The sequence below is a fragment of the Erithacus rubecula genome, assembly GCF_903797595.1.
Source record: "Erithacus rubecula genome assembly, chromosome: 11".
In the NCBI taxonomy this organism is placed as follows: Eukaryota; Metazoa; Chordata; class Aves; order Passeriformes; family Muscicapidae; genus Erithacus; species Erithacus rubecula.
This window is the reverse complement of record NC_136663.1, coordinates 9,166,957-9,183,032: the sequence shown is the minus strand read 5'-3', so window position 1 is coordinate 9,183,032 and position 16,076 is coordinate 9,166,957. Positions and strand designations below refer to the sequence as shown.

The 16,076-nt window shown below is 39.5% G+C and overlaps 1 protein-coding gene across 26 annotated transcripts in view; it reads left to right on the top strand.

The window, feature by feature from the left end:
• Positions 1–1,000: 1,000 nt before the first annotated feature.
• LRCH3 (leucine rich repeats and calponin homology domain containing 3) overlaps positions 1,001–16,076 on the top strand; it is a 61,008-nt gene continuing 45,932 nt past the window's right edge. For 6 of the 26 annotated variants that reach the window (XM_079315184.1, XM_079315175.1, XM_079315179.1 and 3 more), the window contains exon 1: positions 1,019–1,275. In XM_079315184.1, the coding sequence (XP_079171310.1) occupies positions 1,065–1,275 (211 nt within the window). In that variant the 5' untranslated portion in view covers positions 1,019–1,064. Of the gene's footprint in view, positions 1,276–16,076 lie in introns of all 26 variants that reach the window. The other 20 variants (XM_079315189.1, XM_079315191.1, XM_079315183.1 and 17 more) reach the window with 12 other exon arrangements.

Below are 16,076 nucleotides of genomic sequence, written 5' to 3'. Positions count from 1 at the left end.
CTGTTATAACCACCTGGGCAATATACTGGTTATGTGGATTTTCTGATAACCTGCAAGGGGTTCTTATTTATCAAATTCTTATTAAATATTCTGAAGAACACAGCAGAAAGCAACCTAACTTAAAAATGCTCACACTCCTTGCCCAGTTTAACACCCTGACAAGGGAGCACTTTTGGAGTGGCACTGTAGAGGCTCACTTGCATTTGAATGTGTCAGCTGTTAATTAATGTTTCAGCAGCAGTGCCTAATGCAGCGGTTTGGTGTGGTGGGAGTACCAGCTGTGTCAGCCCAAGCACCGATTGCTGCTGTGACATGTCTCGATAGCGAGAATCGCTGCCATCCACACCCTGTGCTGCAGGAACAGCCCGAGCAGCTTCGCTGGCGGCGCGACTGCTGTGCCAGCAGGAGCACAAAGCAGCGCAAATGCTGCTATTACCAGGCAATGCAGGACAAAATACTGCCTGTAAGTATATTTGATAAGGTGTTAAATATTGTGATTGTCTTGCTACTTGATTATTGACTGCTTTTTTTCTTCAGTATCAGCTCAGGTGTGTTGGCTGCAGCATCAGTTGGGTTCAGTGGAAGCAGCTGGGCAAGATGGCATTTATCAAGATGTCACGACGGGTGTGGCCTTTTAATGCCATCAATCCTTAAGTTAAAAAACGTGAAGCAGTTGTTACATTTCCCACTCAGCAGAAATCTGTGCGCTCTACCCTTGTTTTGCTGCTGGAACGGGCCCAACGCCCAGCGATGCTCACCCAGAAACCAACCTGTGACATCCCACGTTGGCGGGAAAACTATAATTTGTGCCAGTTCCAGCAGGTGTCCAGGCGTGTCCGGGGCGGTGTCTCCCCTGCGGGCCGGCTGACCCGAGGCGGTTGGCGCGCTGCGGTCCCGAGGCGAGGCTGGCTCGGCTCCGTTCGGCTCCGTTCGGCTCCGTTCGGTTCGGTTCGGTTGGAGCGGACGCGGTGCCCGCGCGGTCCCAGCGCCGCCGGGCGGCGGCCGCGCATGCGCCCCAGCCGCGCGCTCTGGCATGCGCTGTCCGGCCGGGCTGTGGCGGGGAAATGGCGGCGCCGGAGGGTGGCTGTGCCGCGATGCCCGCGGCTTGTCCCGCTCCGCCTGGTCCCTCGGCTCCCGGCTCCTGGAGCCGCTCCTTGGACCGAGCCCTGGAAGAAGCGGCGGTCAGCGGGACCCTCAGTTTGAGCGGCAGGAAGCTCCGGGACTATCCGCGGGCCAGCGCCGCCAACCACGATCTCAGCGACACCACCCAGGCTGGTGAGAGGGGCGAGGTAGCGGGGAAGGGGAGCGGGGCTCCCGGAGCGGGTCTGGGGGCGCTGGCTGCCAGCCAGCCCGGCTCAGCACCGGCTCTGAGCTGACACATTTGCTGTCTCTTCCTTAAAGTGAAGCTGGTTTCGCCTCTTCCCTTCGCTCTCCGCCCTTCCTCTCCTCGGCTGAGGCAGGATGGAGGAGCTGTGGCAGGGTTCTTCCTCTGCCCGTCTGATGATATCTCTCCCATTTGTAGGGGTTTTTTTTCTTTATCATGTCTGCCGTAAAATGTTTCCTTTATGGGGAATTGTTTTCAAAATCGTTATGGGGTTTTTCTCGGTATTGCTGCTCGTTGCTGTGGTTTAGCCAGTCTTGTTCTTGCTCTGATACATCTGTATGTGAATGTGTATATATACAAATACGTGTGCACCTCATAGTCTCTCATCGTGTCCTGCTGACACGGGAAACCAACTTTCCGAAAAGGGCTGTCAGGTGTGTGTATGCTAAAGAAACTATTTCTTCTAAACTCTGTAAGCTCTTAGGCTTCTATTATTGTAATTTCAAAAAGCCATAAGAAGATAGGAAAGATACTGTGAATTTAATCACAGCCCTTTTCCTTTTTTCCTCTGGTAATCCCCATGGATTTAAGGATATTAAATATTGTTAATTACTTTACGAGGTGCAGGAAGCAATAAGGCTTTTGTCCTCTCTGTTCCTTAAATGTGTTCATAAGAATAGACTAAAAAAACCTATACTTTGACTGTAAGTATCTTGATCAGAAGTGAAAACACATCTGTGTTTGCTTATTACTGTACTAAATAGAGGGATGATCTTAGGAAATAAGAGTTTGTGCAGGTTGTAAAAATACTCTTAATACATTATATGGATCAGATTCAGTTAATGTTGATTGTGCAGTTGTACAATGAAGTCAAAGTAACTTTAAAAGGTATCAGCATGCCGTCTGTTTGTAACTTTGAATTTAGACATTTTAGTATTGAGTTGTAGCTTGAAAGCTTAGAAATAAGCTTCCAACATCACTTTTTTTCAAGTTACCATGCTTGTTAGTAAGTGTGCTGGTTAAAGACAGTTAAGTAATTCAAAATGGAATCTTCTTTAAAATTGTCTTCATACTCTGTCCTGTAACATCCTACTTATGCAAAAGTCTGTCACTGACTAAAGAAACTCATAAAAACTGAAGGAAACCTTTTGACAGCAGTGGTTTGCTTGTCTTGAACACATTTATATATAAAAAGCACTTCTTGTCGGGATATAAATTTTTGGGTTAGTTTTTGTTTCAGTTGTACAAGTGCAGTTGCACAATGAATGTGTAGTGGACTAATCTGTAAGTAAATGCAGCATACACATTTGTGAGGGGTTTGGGCTTTTTGTTTATAACACTATTCATTTACTGTACTCTTAAACAATTTGTGGGAATTCTTGTTCCCACCAAGGTTCCCATCTATTGTGATGAATATTTGCATTGTAGTTGTTCAAGAAGCATTAAATGCTAATAAGCAGCAGTGCATGCCATACACTTCTGTGCATTTATCGTCACAATGAACCTTAGAAAAAAGCTAGAACTGTTCTTAAGTTGTAAAAAGCAAAGCTTATTGAGTGTGTGTGGGGACACACATTATGTTTAAATTCTCTGTTTTGAAAGCTGCTGTCAACAACTTTATCTTGTGGGGGTTTTGTAGTGTGGTCTGTTCTGTGACTTTTTTGTTTTGAATAACGCTGGGCACGGTTTTGTTCATGGCACACTTGCAATTCTTTTATATAGGACCAGCCACTAATAATATGATACAATGTATTTGTCTTAGGTGTTATAAACACTAAAAGTAAACTTTTAAAAGTAAAATCCCACACTGTAGACTCCCAAGAGCCTTCCTACATGCTGTGCCATGGACTCCAAATACATGAGGTCTGTGTTTCAAAAAAAAATTACTGGAATCACTCCCAAATTACAAATTCAGTTACAGACTTGAACATGAAACAACGATGTGCAAACCTTCCTCCTCATGTGCCTGAACAGACGCATCTCTAGTGTGAATCATACACTGATACAGCTCATTCCCATTCTTGTGGCAGTAAGAGTAACTGCACGTCAGTGTAACCACACTGATGCTTAGGAGGTGGGAATGAATCACATCCCTCATTAACACAACTCCCCTGCCGGAAAACCGGGATCTCACTGCCTGAAGCCCTAACAGAACCATCCACTGGCCTTGCCTGGAAGCTGCTCTCAAGACGGGTGAACCAGCAAAGAGGGTCAGTAGGAACAGGGTGTTAGAGATCAGAGCCTTGACCAAGTTAAGTTGGGTGCCCTGTGTAGATTTTGAGGTTTATGGTGGATGATGTCAGCCATAAGGTGAATTTTCAGATGTTAAATCAATAGGAAGATCACATTTCTTTGGACCTTGTAAGGGTGCAGATTTGACTAATACTAACTCTGATACTCAAGCTGTAAAAGCTTCTAGGTACCATTCTTAATCACTCTCTAAACAGTCACCAGAGCAGCAAAACCAGGTCAGGTTTGGTGCACTGTAGTTTTGAACTTAATACAGTATTTCTTTTAGGTGGAAAAATTAAGTTCCTCATTAATCATTTTCTTCAGTCCCTAAGCTTTTCACTGGAAAGTGGATTGTCTAGTCGTGTCAGGGCCTTGGCTTCTTCTGAGCAAGCTTCTTCCTGGTGAGGAAGACCCACACATGACTTTAAACCAGGATCAGTGCTCAAGGTTACTCTCAGATCTGAGCATATAACTTCAGTAGGCAGTAAAGCAGTTGTGAGTTTACAGTTGTTTTGTACTTTGACTGGAATTTAGATCATATAAAATACAGTTGAAGATGGGATAGTCTGTGCTGGAAAGCTTTGGCATGGATTAGTAGGAAGGTAACTCCCTAGAGTGTGTGGTGCAGTCACCCATCTCGTGCTCTCATGTGTGAGGGATGTGCAAGAAAGCAGTGTTGTAATAACCAATAACTTAGATACTGAAAGAGTATATAATTCCTTTATATTCCTCCCTTACAGTTTAATTGGACTTTAAGGAAGTGGCTTAGGTTTACAAAGCTCATCAATGATGAAGAATGACCAAGCCTCTTCATTATCAAATGAAGGATATGCTTTCATACATTTAGTTTTCTTTCATACTTTCATTTAACATTCATTATCTCTCCCCATTTTATCTGAGCTAGAACCTATTTGTTCATTCCACTCATGTTCTTGACCACAGAATAAGAAAAGCAAGGGCTGTAAGCCACCTGAGTTAAATGTGAAAGGAAGCACAGTTGCATTTTGCCAGCGTTAATGTAGATTCTGATGTCATTATTTGACAGCTTTCCCAGTGGCCTAAAGCATACATTGAGCAGAAAAGTTATTTGTCAAGCCCTCCATGACAGCTGTAATTACTTAAACCACTCACTGTCTCAATTTTTAAAGGAGAGGATGGGGATATGTGGGTTTATGCAATAAAAGAAATGTCCGTTGCATGGAAATTGAGTAAGATAATTACATGCAGCTCACTATGTCTTGTTTCTGGAATATATTAGTAGTAAAAAAGGATAGAAGGACTCTGACCAGGAAGAATAAAATGGTTTGCAGTGCCTTTACAATGGTTTTACCAATAAGGCATCTCTGTAATTTTGTTCTTACTAGCTCTCTATAGAAATGGCAAAATCTGACCACAGTGTAGAATTTTTATATGCCAAGTGCTTGCATTCATCTAGAAGGACTGCAGTGAGTAAGTGAGTGTTCTGCAGTAAAGGATCTCACTGGTGTTTTTCATTCCTGCTAGAAGTTCAGTTGGTGCTGCCTAATGAAATGTAAAATGGCTTGGGAAGCACAGTGTGGCTCAGATAACAGTGCCCTGTTACCCAAACGTTTGTTCTTAAAGCCACAACAACACAATCAAAACCAGCCTAAGTAATTTTTTTTTAAATCTCTTCTGGTTACTGTATTTTGAATGTAAGCTTATCGTGATCTTTAAGGTAACTTGGAAGGAATTGGAATTATTGTTTGTTCAAATCTCAGACTGTCAACAGAGTTTTGATACTTAGATTATCTAAAGTTTCAATATTAAAGCCCAAAACTTAATATGTCAGTAGGGTCGTTGAGAGTCTTGTGATTGCATTTGTGTCCTTACCAATCCCCAAAGAGAAATGCACAGTCCAGAGGTTCCAGTAGCTGTAGGAGTGAGAAGGAGAGAGGGTCAGAACCCTTCCCCTGACCTTGGACAGTAATCCAGCTTATTCCATTCAGCTGCATTCTTGGGTCTTAGCTCCTACTTGTGTCAGTCCTTGTTTAATTTGATTATTGCTCCCTTTTGTTTCTGTTCTTGTTGTGTTTCTGTTATTAGGAAATCTTGATCTTGTGTGGTCTGTATATAAATACTGGCAATTCTTGTTCTAATGGAGTTGTCTGAGTGGTGTTTTGGTAAATTGCTAAATTGAGGACAATTCTCTGGTTTTTGGGTTTTTTTTTTGTTACCCTGAAAACACAAAGATCAGTAGACTGTGGTAGTATGTAGTTCATTTTTGTTGGATGTCTTGGGTTTGGATGGAGACCTGAGGACTGCAGTAATGCTCCACTTTTCCTGGCACACAGGAAGTCTTTTTGCCTAAGGTTTTATGGCAACTGGGAAAATGCAATCTGAGCTTGTAGTTTCTAATCCTTGTGGCAATAAAAGCAATATGTGACATTCAGATTGCCTTTGTTTAACGAGTTTATCTTTTAAAACAAACAATAAAGTCCCACTATCAAATTTTACTACCAGTGAGCTCTTGTAAGTAGTGCTCAGTGGTGTTGCATGTGTTTCTAGTTACTTACCTAGCTTTTCCCTTCCTTTAGTCCATCATGATCAGATTTAATTTGTTTTTAATACTGTCCTGTCTGCATATGGTCTCGTAGTTGTCTTTTTGGAGATAACTGTAACAGAAAAAGTAAAGAGGGTAGGGATTCATGGTTGAATATATTGAGCCCTGCAATCACATGAAGGACAGGTTAGAATTTAGGTGAGAAAAGGAAATGTCTGTGTTTCTTTCATGGTGCTTGCAGCCCTGTTCTCCTGTGGCTGTACCTGTGCTTGGGGTTAGAAAATTCATCCTTGTTAAATGCTTCCTGAAGACCATCATAAAGACACAGCCTAATGTGATCCAAGCTCTGTGCTGATGCCAAAAGGGGAAGTTCTGTCTTCATCTCCTGCTACACAGTCAACACCAGCAATCCAAATGTCTTCCAGCAAGCTGTTTAATACTTATCTGGCTGAAAATCCAGCCAATAACTACTTGTATCAAATCCTTGGACAGCTCACTACATTTTCACCTGCATGTGAATGTCAGTAAAGGAAAGGATGGAAGCACTGCATGGGTGATGAGAATGAGAGGGTCAGATCTGGCAGATGTGTAAGTTTAAATGAAATCACACCTTAACTCTGTTTTTTAACCTTTTACCACTGGCTTGCTGTAAATTTGGTAATCATTTTCTGTCAAACTATGTGCTGGCCTTTGCTCAGTGAGCATAAGAATTTTTTATTCTGCAGTATGGCTTATAGAGTTGAGTTTCATTCAGTGAAACCTTACTACTGGTAGGTTTGGCTCTCGTGCATTCATTTGGCAAAATACATTATTTTATGTAAGTAGTTTTAAACTTATGGTTCAGGTTTAGAATGCAGTAGATTTAATTAGTTTATTCAGACGAACCAGCAGTAAAGAATTAGTTGCAACAAACACTGCAAATTATGTACCATGTGTTAAAAATAAAATTACATGGTAGCTAACAAAAAGGCTATAACTCAATTCAAGGGTTCTTCTCTCTGTAATAACTAATCAGGCTTGGATCTCATGGTTTCTGATGTTGGCCAAACAGCTTGAATGAATTGCAGTTGTGTATTCATCTGAAGCCATGTGCTGTGCAGGGTGCTTTCTTCTTCATCTGCTGTGTCACTCTCTCCGAAGTGGAGGGGTGGAAATCCATTCATGTTAGAAATATCTAGTGGTTGGATTTATCAGTGCATCAATTAAAAGTATTACCATAGTTCTCTGAATTACAGATATTTGGAGAAGATGCAAAGGGAACAACATTGTGGTCTTTTCTTTATGGGACTGTTGTGCCTAAGTTAGTACTTCTGTATATGTGCAGGAAGAGGATTTAATGTTTCAGCTTCAAGTGCCCAGAACTGTCCCAATAGTCCTTGACTTCAGCCTCACTACAAACTGCTGCTGCACCGACAGCCCATGTGTCTTTCTGGAGTGAGGAGTCTTTGTTCTCTTCTAGCTGACAATGTTACTGATTTGAAAGTTAAAGTATTTACATTCATAACCTTCTTCCAATGAGCTTCAGGCACTCCAAAATGAGAACATACCAAAACCCCCCAATTTGCTGTGCAGCCCAGGTGTGGGATGCTGGAACATATGGTTTGTGACCATAATGTGCTCAGTGCAGAGGGCAGGAGGATTAGGGAGCATCTATTCAGTTCCACCCACCACCCAGACATTGTTCAGTGACCCTTGTGAATTTTAGTCTCTTTATTCAGCTTATTGTTGAAACTTAGCTTTGAATACAGAAACGTGTTATTGTTGCCTTGGGCTTTTGGGTAGTGCTCCAGACTATTGAAAAGTTTTCAAACACTATTTTTCATGTAGTCTCTGTTCAGTGAAGCATGGTAGTGTTACTGCATTTTTTATATATGAAGCTTGGAATGTACAAAGTTTAAAAGCATCTGCTGATTTGGGGTACCAAAATTTTAAAATACTTAGTACCTGAACTCAGGCATCATTTTTAAATGTAGCTTTTAATAACTTCAGATGTCTTGTTGACTCCTCAGAAATCAAGTCCATCAGGTAGAAAAAAATGTGATTAATTACTATATTTCTGAAAGATTAGGTTAGAAAATTTGCTTAGTAATATGAAGAAAATATATGGCACTGACAGTATGCAATCTATTTTTCCAAGGAAGTGTTCACTACTTTCAGGTTAACAATCCTTTTTTCTTCGTGTAATTCCCTGCATTTTTTTCCCTAATGGTTTTTTTAACAACACTCTCTTTTATAAGACTGACTGTGGTCAGTCATGATTCTTACAGTAATTTCATCTTGTCTGAAAAAAATTATTTAAACAGAAAATTTTTGAAGAAGAATGAAAAGTGGTATGTGGTTGTTGTTTTTTTTTTTTTTAATTAAAGACATGTGGACGGTAGATATGCACAGGAAACAAGCAATTAAATTTCTGTGGGCATCTCTGATGATAGACTGTATCATTCTTGTGCTTGATTTAGCAATGTTCTTAACTGAGTTTTCTCTGTTCAAAATATCATTGTGTCTTCCAGGTTGCTTTCCTGATGCTGAATTCTAAATTCAGGCTGGGTTTTAGTCAGAGGTGCAGTCTGAATTTTCAAGAATGGTTAGGTAGAATAAAGCTGGCACCTGTGCAGCTCATCAGGGCACTTCAAACCTTTGCATTTCTTTTAGGTGAGCCAGCAAGATAGGAGGTTGTCATTCCCTGGAACCTGTTTGTAGGGTGGGATGCTGTACTTCCAAGCTGTACTTCCAAGTTGTGCAGATGTTTGAGGGCAGAGGTGATGGTTTGAGCAGATCTTGGGTTCTGTGTTTGGTGATCATGCACTACCAGGTGATTGTGCCCTACCAGGTTCCTCCCTGTGTTCATGTCACATGTCTTGTACCCAGCAGTGTTTATCTCAGTTCTGTCTCTTCTGCCCACTTTTTTTTTTCATCTTTTTCCCAACTTCCATGTCTTAACACTTTCTTCTTTTCTTGTTAATCTTGCCTGGTCTCAAATGCCTCTCTCCTCACCAGCTCCAGTCTTCTCATCCAAGCTGTCAGCCTGATTAAAAGATGAATAACTGGTGTCTTAACATTTGGTAGGAAATACCTTTTAAAGCCAAGAAGAAAAATAATTTTAGGATGCTGATGAGAAAAGTGATAATTTGAACGTGCTTAATTAATGATTGCTATTATTTATGGTCACATATAATGCCCTTTAGTTCAGTCATAGTCCAAGGCTTCTACTGGTCTTTGAGCTGGTGTCATTCCTGCTGCTCTCAGGGACTCAGAGTCACCAAGCACAGTAACAGCAGGACAATTAGGAGCTTGTCATTGCATTTGTCCTAAGCTCAGCTATGGAATAAATGTTTTTGTAGAGGACCATGACTGAATGTGGTTATGAGCCATAAAATATCTGCTATTTCCTTTCATTCTGCTGGCTTGCAAAGAACTGGGGAGATTTGTGCTTAGCAAGGTAAAAAAATTATCTTTGGAACCCATCTATGCTAAAACAGCAGATCAGCCATTGGAGCTGTAAACTTATTACAAATATTCAGATGTTAAATATTTCATGGCTCTCTTCTACCAGGTGCAAATTATGTCACATCATTCAGGGATGGCTGTGTGTCAGGTTGTTATAATTACCATTAAAAGTTAGTGTGGAGATCCCAGGAGCTTCATTTTTGGTAACAGTCATCAAACCTTCACTGGTGATTAGCTCAGAACTGGCATTGTGTTCTGAGCATGGTGAAGGAAATTACACACATTCTAGTGCTTGTGATCTGGCTGTGAATTATGTAACTGAGTAATATTGATGTGATATTTTAAACATCTGCCATCTCTGCTTTCACAAATACAAAAATTTCACAAATAAGAAATGCATCTGTTTGGTTCTTTTATCAACATTTTTGCACTGCAGTTTCTGTTCACAACCCCTGTATTGCCCTGTGGTGGTTAAGAAATAAGTCTGTGGAAATTCCATTTGAAAAACATGTTGTCAGTTTGAAACCAGACTGCTTAAGTAGCTTTCCACTTATAAATAAAATTAATACTGTTTGGTTCATATTCCTTTCATTTGAAAGACATTTTTCTTCCTTGGATGCCTAAAACAAAAGGCAAAAAATTCAGATTTTCATCAATAATACAGTTGTTACCCCAGTGCTGTCAGATTTGCAATATATAAATTGAAGAAAAACTTTTAACACTTTTAATAATGACTGTTATTGTTTCTGTCTAATTAGATTTTCAGACAGAAATGTGATTTTTTTTTTTTTTTTAAGTAAAACTTACTTCAGTTGTATCCTTGCCATATGATAGTTTTTTTCAATTCTTAACCATACTGAAAATATTATAAATAGAAATACAGGGGTTTTTGGAAGCATTTATTACAGGCTGTATGAGCAGATTCTGGGATAACTCAAATAAGGTGTTGTTCTGTTTTGGGGAAGGGGCTTCCTCTTCCAATGAATGACTACAGCACATGTCCCTGGGGCTTTCTCAGTGCAGGAGAAATGTGTCTGGTACCTGACAATTGTTAGGGATATATACAAAATAAACAAACAAAAAGTCCTGAGCAGAACCCTGAGATTTTCCTGTTCTCCATTCTGTGGCCTGGCTGCCACTTCACCCTTGAAAAAGCACTTTATACTTCAGTTTTCCTCAGCTGGAGGTGTTTCACTCTGCTGAACACTGGTGTCTGGTTTTTAATCATATTAGAAAAAAGTGTGTTCATACTTACAGTGTGCTTTTCAGATTTGCCTGCTCTATTTCCATTCTGGTTTGGACTGCATTTCCCAATTCTTTGTATCTTTTTTTCTCTATTTGTGTGGCACATTCTGCTTCCTTCCTGTGTGCCCCACAACACATCCTTATGTCAGAGGCATTTAGAGAAGAACTTCTTTGGTGTATTGTTTTACTTCTCAGGCAAAAACATGTAATTTTAAAGCTGGAAAGCATAGCTTGTGCTCCATGAAGAGAGGAGGAAAAAAGAAATTACAAGTCATCCATCTTATGTGGGGGACTTTTTAAATTCTTTTATTTTATTTCCATGCCAGATGATATGAAGCTATGTGACTTCATTATGTAATACCAAAAAATTGCACGTTGTGCAGAAGAGTCATTCTGGATTAATGGTGATAATTTTTCAGACCATGTCAAACTCCAGTGGAAAACATTCATTACAAATTTTTTGTCAGTTTATGACAACTTGTCTTAAGATGATCCTGCCATTCTTGCTGTCTTACTCTGCATCAGTGAAATGCAGTGCTCTATTTCTTTTACTTAGTATTTCCTGTCACAGTTACAACAGTTGTTTCTTCCTTGGCTCTAGGTGCTGTTTAAATCTAAAAAAAAAAAATCTTGTTTGTTAAATACTATCAAGAGAAAGACAAACTAAAATAATTTTATTTTCAAATATGGTTTGTGGTGAGACTTTTCACAAGTTTCTCATTCTTGCTTTATAGTGGCCAGGGAGTTTTATTTTACTTCTCTTAGAAGCAGAGATGCATTTCTGTGCCTCTGCTGATCTCAGGATAGATTTTCTTTATCATTTTGTGCTTACAGTAATGAACTCAGTATTACTTTCAGGGCAAGAGAAATGCTCTGTACTGCCACTATTGTTAGTGCTTTATCCTAATTTTATTTTTTTATATAGCCTCAAATATCCTTCTTGACTCACATTTTCCTACCCTGTTTTTGTGCTGATTACTTCCATATTTATACTGAAGTTAGATGAATCTTTTAATACTGTGCCATTTTTATGATGTTGTTCAAATATTGCATATTAGGGCCAATTATTTTCAATGTATAACCAGCCCTTGCAGTTTGCTGTGTGTGATTCAATGACTTATTTGCTATTTAGTGAATATCAAATCTGTAATTTCAAGACTCTAAAGTTTTCTGGTTCCCTTGCTGCATCAAAGCCCTTCTCTCTGTCCCCCCTCAGCCTGTGCAGACTTTAAGAAGTTGTTAAAGTTGAAATATTTCCATTAAATCTATTGACTAAAATCCAGGGAATTATTTTTTTGCATTGGGACTGTTTTCTGTTATTTGGGGTTAGATTTCTTTAGAATTTTTTTGCAGTCTCTGACTATTAATTTGCCTCCTGTTCACCCAAATTGGAGGCTGTTGACCCTCTTTGTATCCAAGCCTGTTATCCTAGAGAGGTTTTGGGAAAGGTAAATGGATTGAACAAATATCAAATGTATGCTTTAACAATATTCATGATTTTTGATAGGGGGAAAATAATAGATGGATCCAGAGGTTTGCACATGGACTTAGAATCTGACAATAGATTTAGCTCCATTTTTTAATGTGTTTTGCTTTAAATTGATGTTTTCAAAAGTTGATTTTTTTTAGTTGTGTGATTCCTTGTGCACCTGAAGGAACTTTATCTAAGGGACTGGGGGGATGAGTTCATTTACTGCACCCTTTCCCTCAGTGGTAACTTTGTGAAGCAGCCTTGGAAAATGAAACCCTGCTGTGCTGGAGCTCAGTCAAGTATTCCAGAGCAGGGGCAGGAGCAGAGTCGTGTTGGGAGCCCTGAATGCTCTCACACATCTCGGGTGTCCTGCCTGTGCTGGCAGGGGTGAGGCAGTGTCTCTGTAACTTGGAGAGTTTTCCACTTGAAATTCTTACATGCTTTCAAATGAACGCTTTTTAAATTACAGTTTTATATACATGTCCAGCTAAAAATACCAGCAGTTGAAATAGGCATTATGAAATGGAATAACAGAGATCTCTGGAAGTGGAATTCTCATTGTTGCTGTGCAGTGTGGGCAGTGGCTGCACAGCTTCTCTTCTGTGGCTCAGTGTTTGTCAAGAATTTTCCTAGCAAAGCAAAAAGCTTTCATTTTCATCAGTTTCCACTGAGCTGGTATAGATAAAAGTTGTCACATGCAGAAAACTGTTTCACTGAAGGAGCTGGAGGGATAGAACCACCCAGCCAAAAATTCTTAAAATGACTACTGCAGTTCAAGATTAATTTTCCTCACAGTTTCTTAAGAGCAATGTTTACTGTTAAACCTCAAGCATTTCCCTGAAGAGGAATCGGTATGCTTTGGATTTGGAAAAAAAAAAAAAAAATTTCATTGTGGTCAGATGAGTTTGGATTTTGTTTTATAAAAGTTATTTGCTTCAACAGTCGTAATGTTAATTTTATTTTGTGAAAAGAAGTGCATGCAGTTTGCCTCAAATACTAATTGGAGAATGTAACAATCATGTTGATTCACTTGTTACTAGTTTTTAGGAAGCTTAGATTTAAAAAAAAAAATAAAGTGAAGATGCATGAAAGGTGACTGCCAGTCCTGTAGCCCTTGATCCCTGGTAATGTCTGCATGGTGTGTTTTTGACTGAAGGTGACTTTTATGTTTCCAGATTCAAAATTTATTTCATATTTTAAACATATGTTTTGGCAGTTGCTGCCCTTTATATCCTCGTTCTTCTGCTCCCTCTGATATGGGGTGTTTTCCATGTATGTCCTATACTGTTGTTATATTTTAGACAATAAAATGGCTTATACTGCTCAGATGACTTTGTAAGACTCCAGCTCTTTTCTAGAATTCTGACAATAATTGTCCTATTGAAATTGAAACACTGCTTGTGTAAAGTGTAACAGGCTTTTTTTGTTAGGGATGATGTCAGCATGAGAGATGGCCTCAAGGAGCCATTAAAAGAACATAGGACTTTTGATTGTTGGACTTTATTGACTTTTCTCCTCAGTAAAATTTAGCTCTGCAGAAGACGGATCAGTGTCTGCAGTGATTTGAGATATTTGGTGCCTTTACTGTGCAGTCTGATGAGGCTGTATCTGAGTGCCATAAATACAGAGGCACTTTATTAAGAGTGTCAGAGAAATGCAGTAATAATAGGCATAAAATTTTATAGAAATGCTTGCCTTTCTCTGAAAGTAATTGGCCTTTTTATGTGAAATTTCTTTTTAGGACCTTTGAATTCTCAGTTCTGGTTTGTTTATAACTCTTCCCTTAAGATGTTTTGAAATGTATTCACAGCTAGCTTTTTTTTTTCTATATTGTCTGTCCATCTATTGCAGACTTTATCTATCATTCTATTTAAACTTGTGGAAAAAGGGACTATAGTAATACATTTTTAACTGATTGGTTATTATAGGAGGATTAATCAGAATTGATGTGACAATAGGTAAATAGCAGGTATTACATTAGCTGACATATTTATATGTGAAAATGCTTGTAGATGGAGAATTTTATCTCCAGTATTAAGATGAATTAAAGTTTTTAGTAAAATAAATAGATGAATAATAGAAATAAGAAGTCTTTGTTAGTTGCATTTTGTGTTTCCAGCCCTCCTGACTGACACATTCCTCCTGGTTTTATTCCATTCCAGGTTGTCCTTTCCCAAGTTCCAGTTTACTCACAGAGCCAATAGAATCACTGAATATAGGAGATATTTTACTGATTGAAATGAAAGCCAGGGCAGAACATCCAGCAAAGTGACAGTGCCACACAATCTGCTCACTCATGGTCTCTTCAGATGACAGCCATGAACAGATTGTTGAGGGTCGTTTATTTGCAGTTGATGTTCCTGGGGTGCCTAAGCTGGATGTGGAAGGACCACCTTGGACAATGTAAATGTATTCAAAAGGCACTGTGCTGCCTGGAGGGGTTTTCTGGCCTGGCTCAGTCCTTCTCAGATGTCCTTGACACCCTTCTGTCATCAGTGTCATTGCCTACGACTGTACACTCTGCATGAGGTTTTATATTAACCTGTGGGATTGCTTTGTCCTGGTATGTGGCTCTTCCTTCCCCTCCCTTTTATGAATAACTGAAGGTTGGTTATGGATTTTAGAATACAGGCTATGGTATCTTAAAATCTTATCATGGAATGGAGGAACTAATATTTATCATATTCTTGATTTCCTGTCTTGTTTGTGAGAAGCTGTATGTGCAGCAGAGTTTCTTGGCAGGAGCATTTTCTATTTTTCCTATCGGCTTCTGCACTGCCTTTTGTTCATACTTCATGCCCCATATTTTCCATGTGAAATCAGGAAAGAAATGGGTTTGAGGAGATGATAATGTGTGAGAAGATCTTGAATCCCTCTGAGTGCTTGCTGACCAGTCTCTGGACCATGAGAAAAACTTGGTACTTTTAACTTGTAGAAATGAGGAAATGTGAAATTTCCCCATGGAACACAGAGCCTTCTCCTTTTTCACTGACAGCAAACATGTCCCTGTTCCACTGGCTCAGCCCTTGCTCTGGAGGTGGCATCTTGCACTGTGTCTTGTACTGAAGTTTATTTTTGAATACAACTTACCATGATATGAGGACAAGCATAACAACATTAGCAAGCCTTTAATTAAAAACAAGATAAAAAATATGTACTAAGTGACTTGACTTCCAAATTCAGCATTCCAACTTGAGCCTGCAGAAGAATGTCTTCAACTGAAGTTATTTTTGCAACCCTTTGCCACATTCAGTCCTGTTTCTGCATGGCAGCTCAACTGCTCTCTGCACTACAAACCAGATCACTAAGAATAAGTTGCTGTAAGTTATGAACTGACAGCCAGGTTAGTTCTGCCCCAGTGGATATGACAAGTTATACTCAAGTCATGAGCCATCAGTTGTCTTGAAGCCTTCATGGGAAAGTGATGTCTAAGAAAATGAGGAATTGTTGTCAAAGAAAATGAGGAATTGTTTCCTGATTGGGAGAGTGCATGGAAGGGAGGTATGTTGATGTTTTTGGAGGGAGTATGACCATATACTGGTATTTATTCTCCATGGTCCTGAGTGTGAGAACTGAGAAAAGCAGATGTCTTAGATAAAAATAGATTATTAAGAAATACAGAAGAGGTAGAATTTTTTTGTGTGTGTGCTGGGAATCAAAGCAGCAAATCTGAACCATGTAATGATTCTGAGACATTTACAAAATGAGCTTAGTCTCCTTTGTTTTAGCCAAGATGGTTGCATACCAGAAAATGGAATGCTTAAGTAATGAAGACTTTGATCTGATTCAATTCAAAGTAATGTCTGCTTAGAAAGTCTTGATGAAAGATTTTCTTT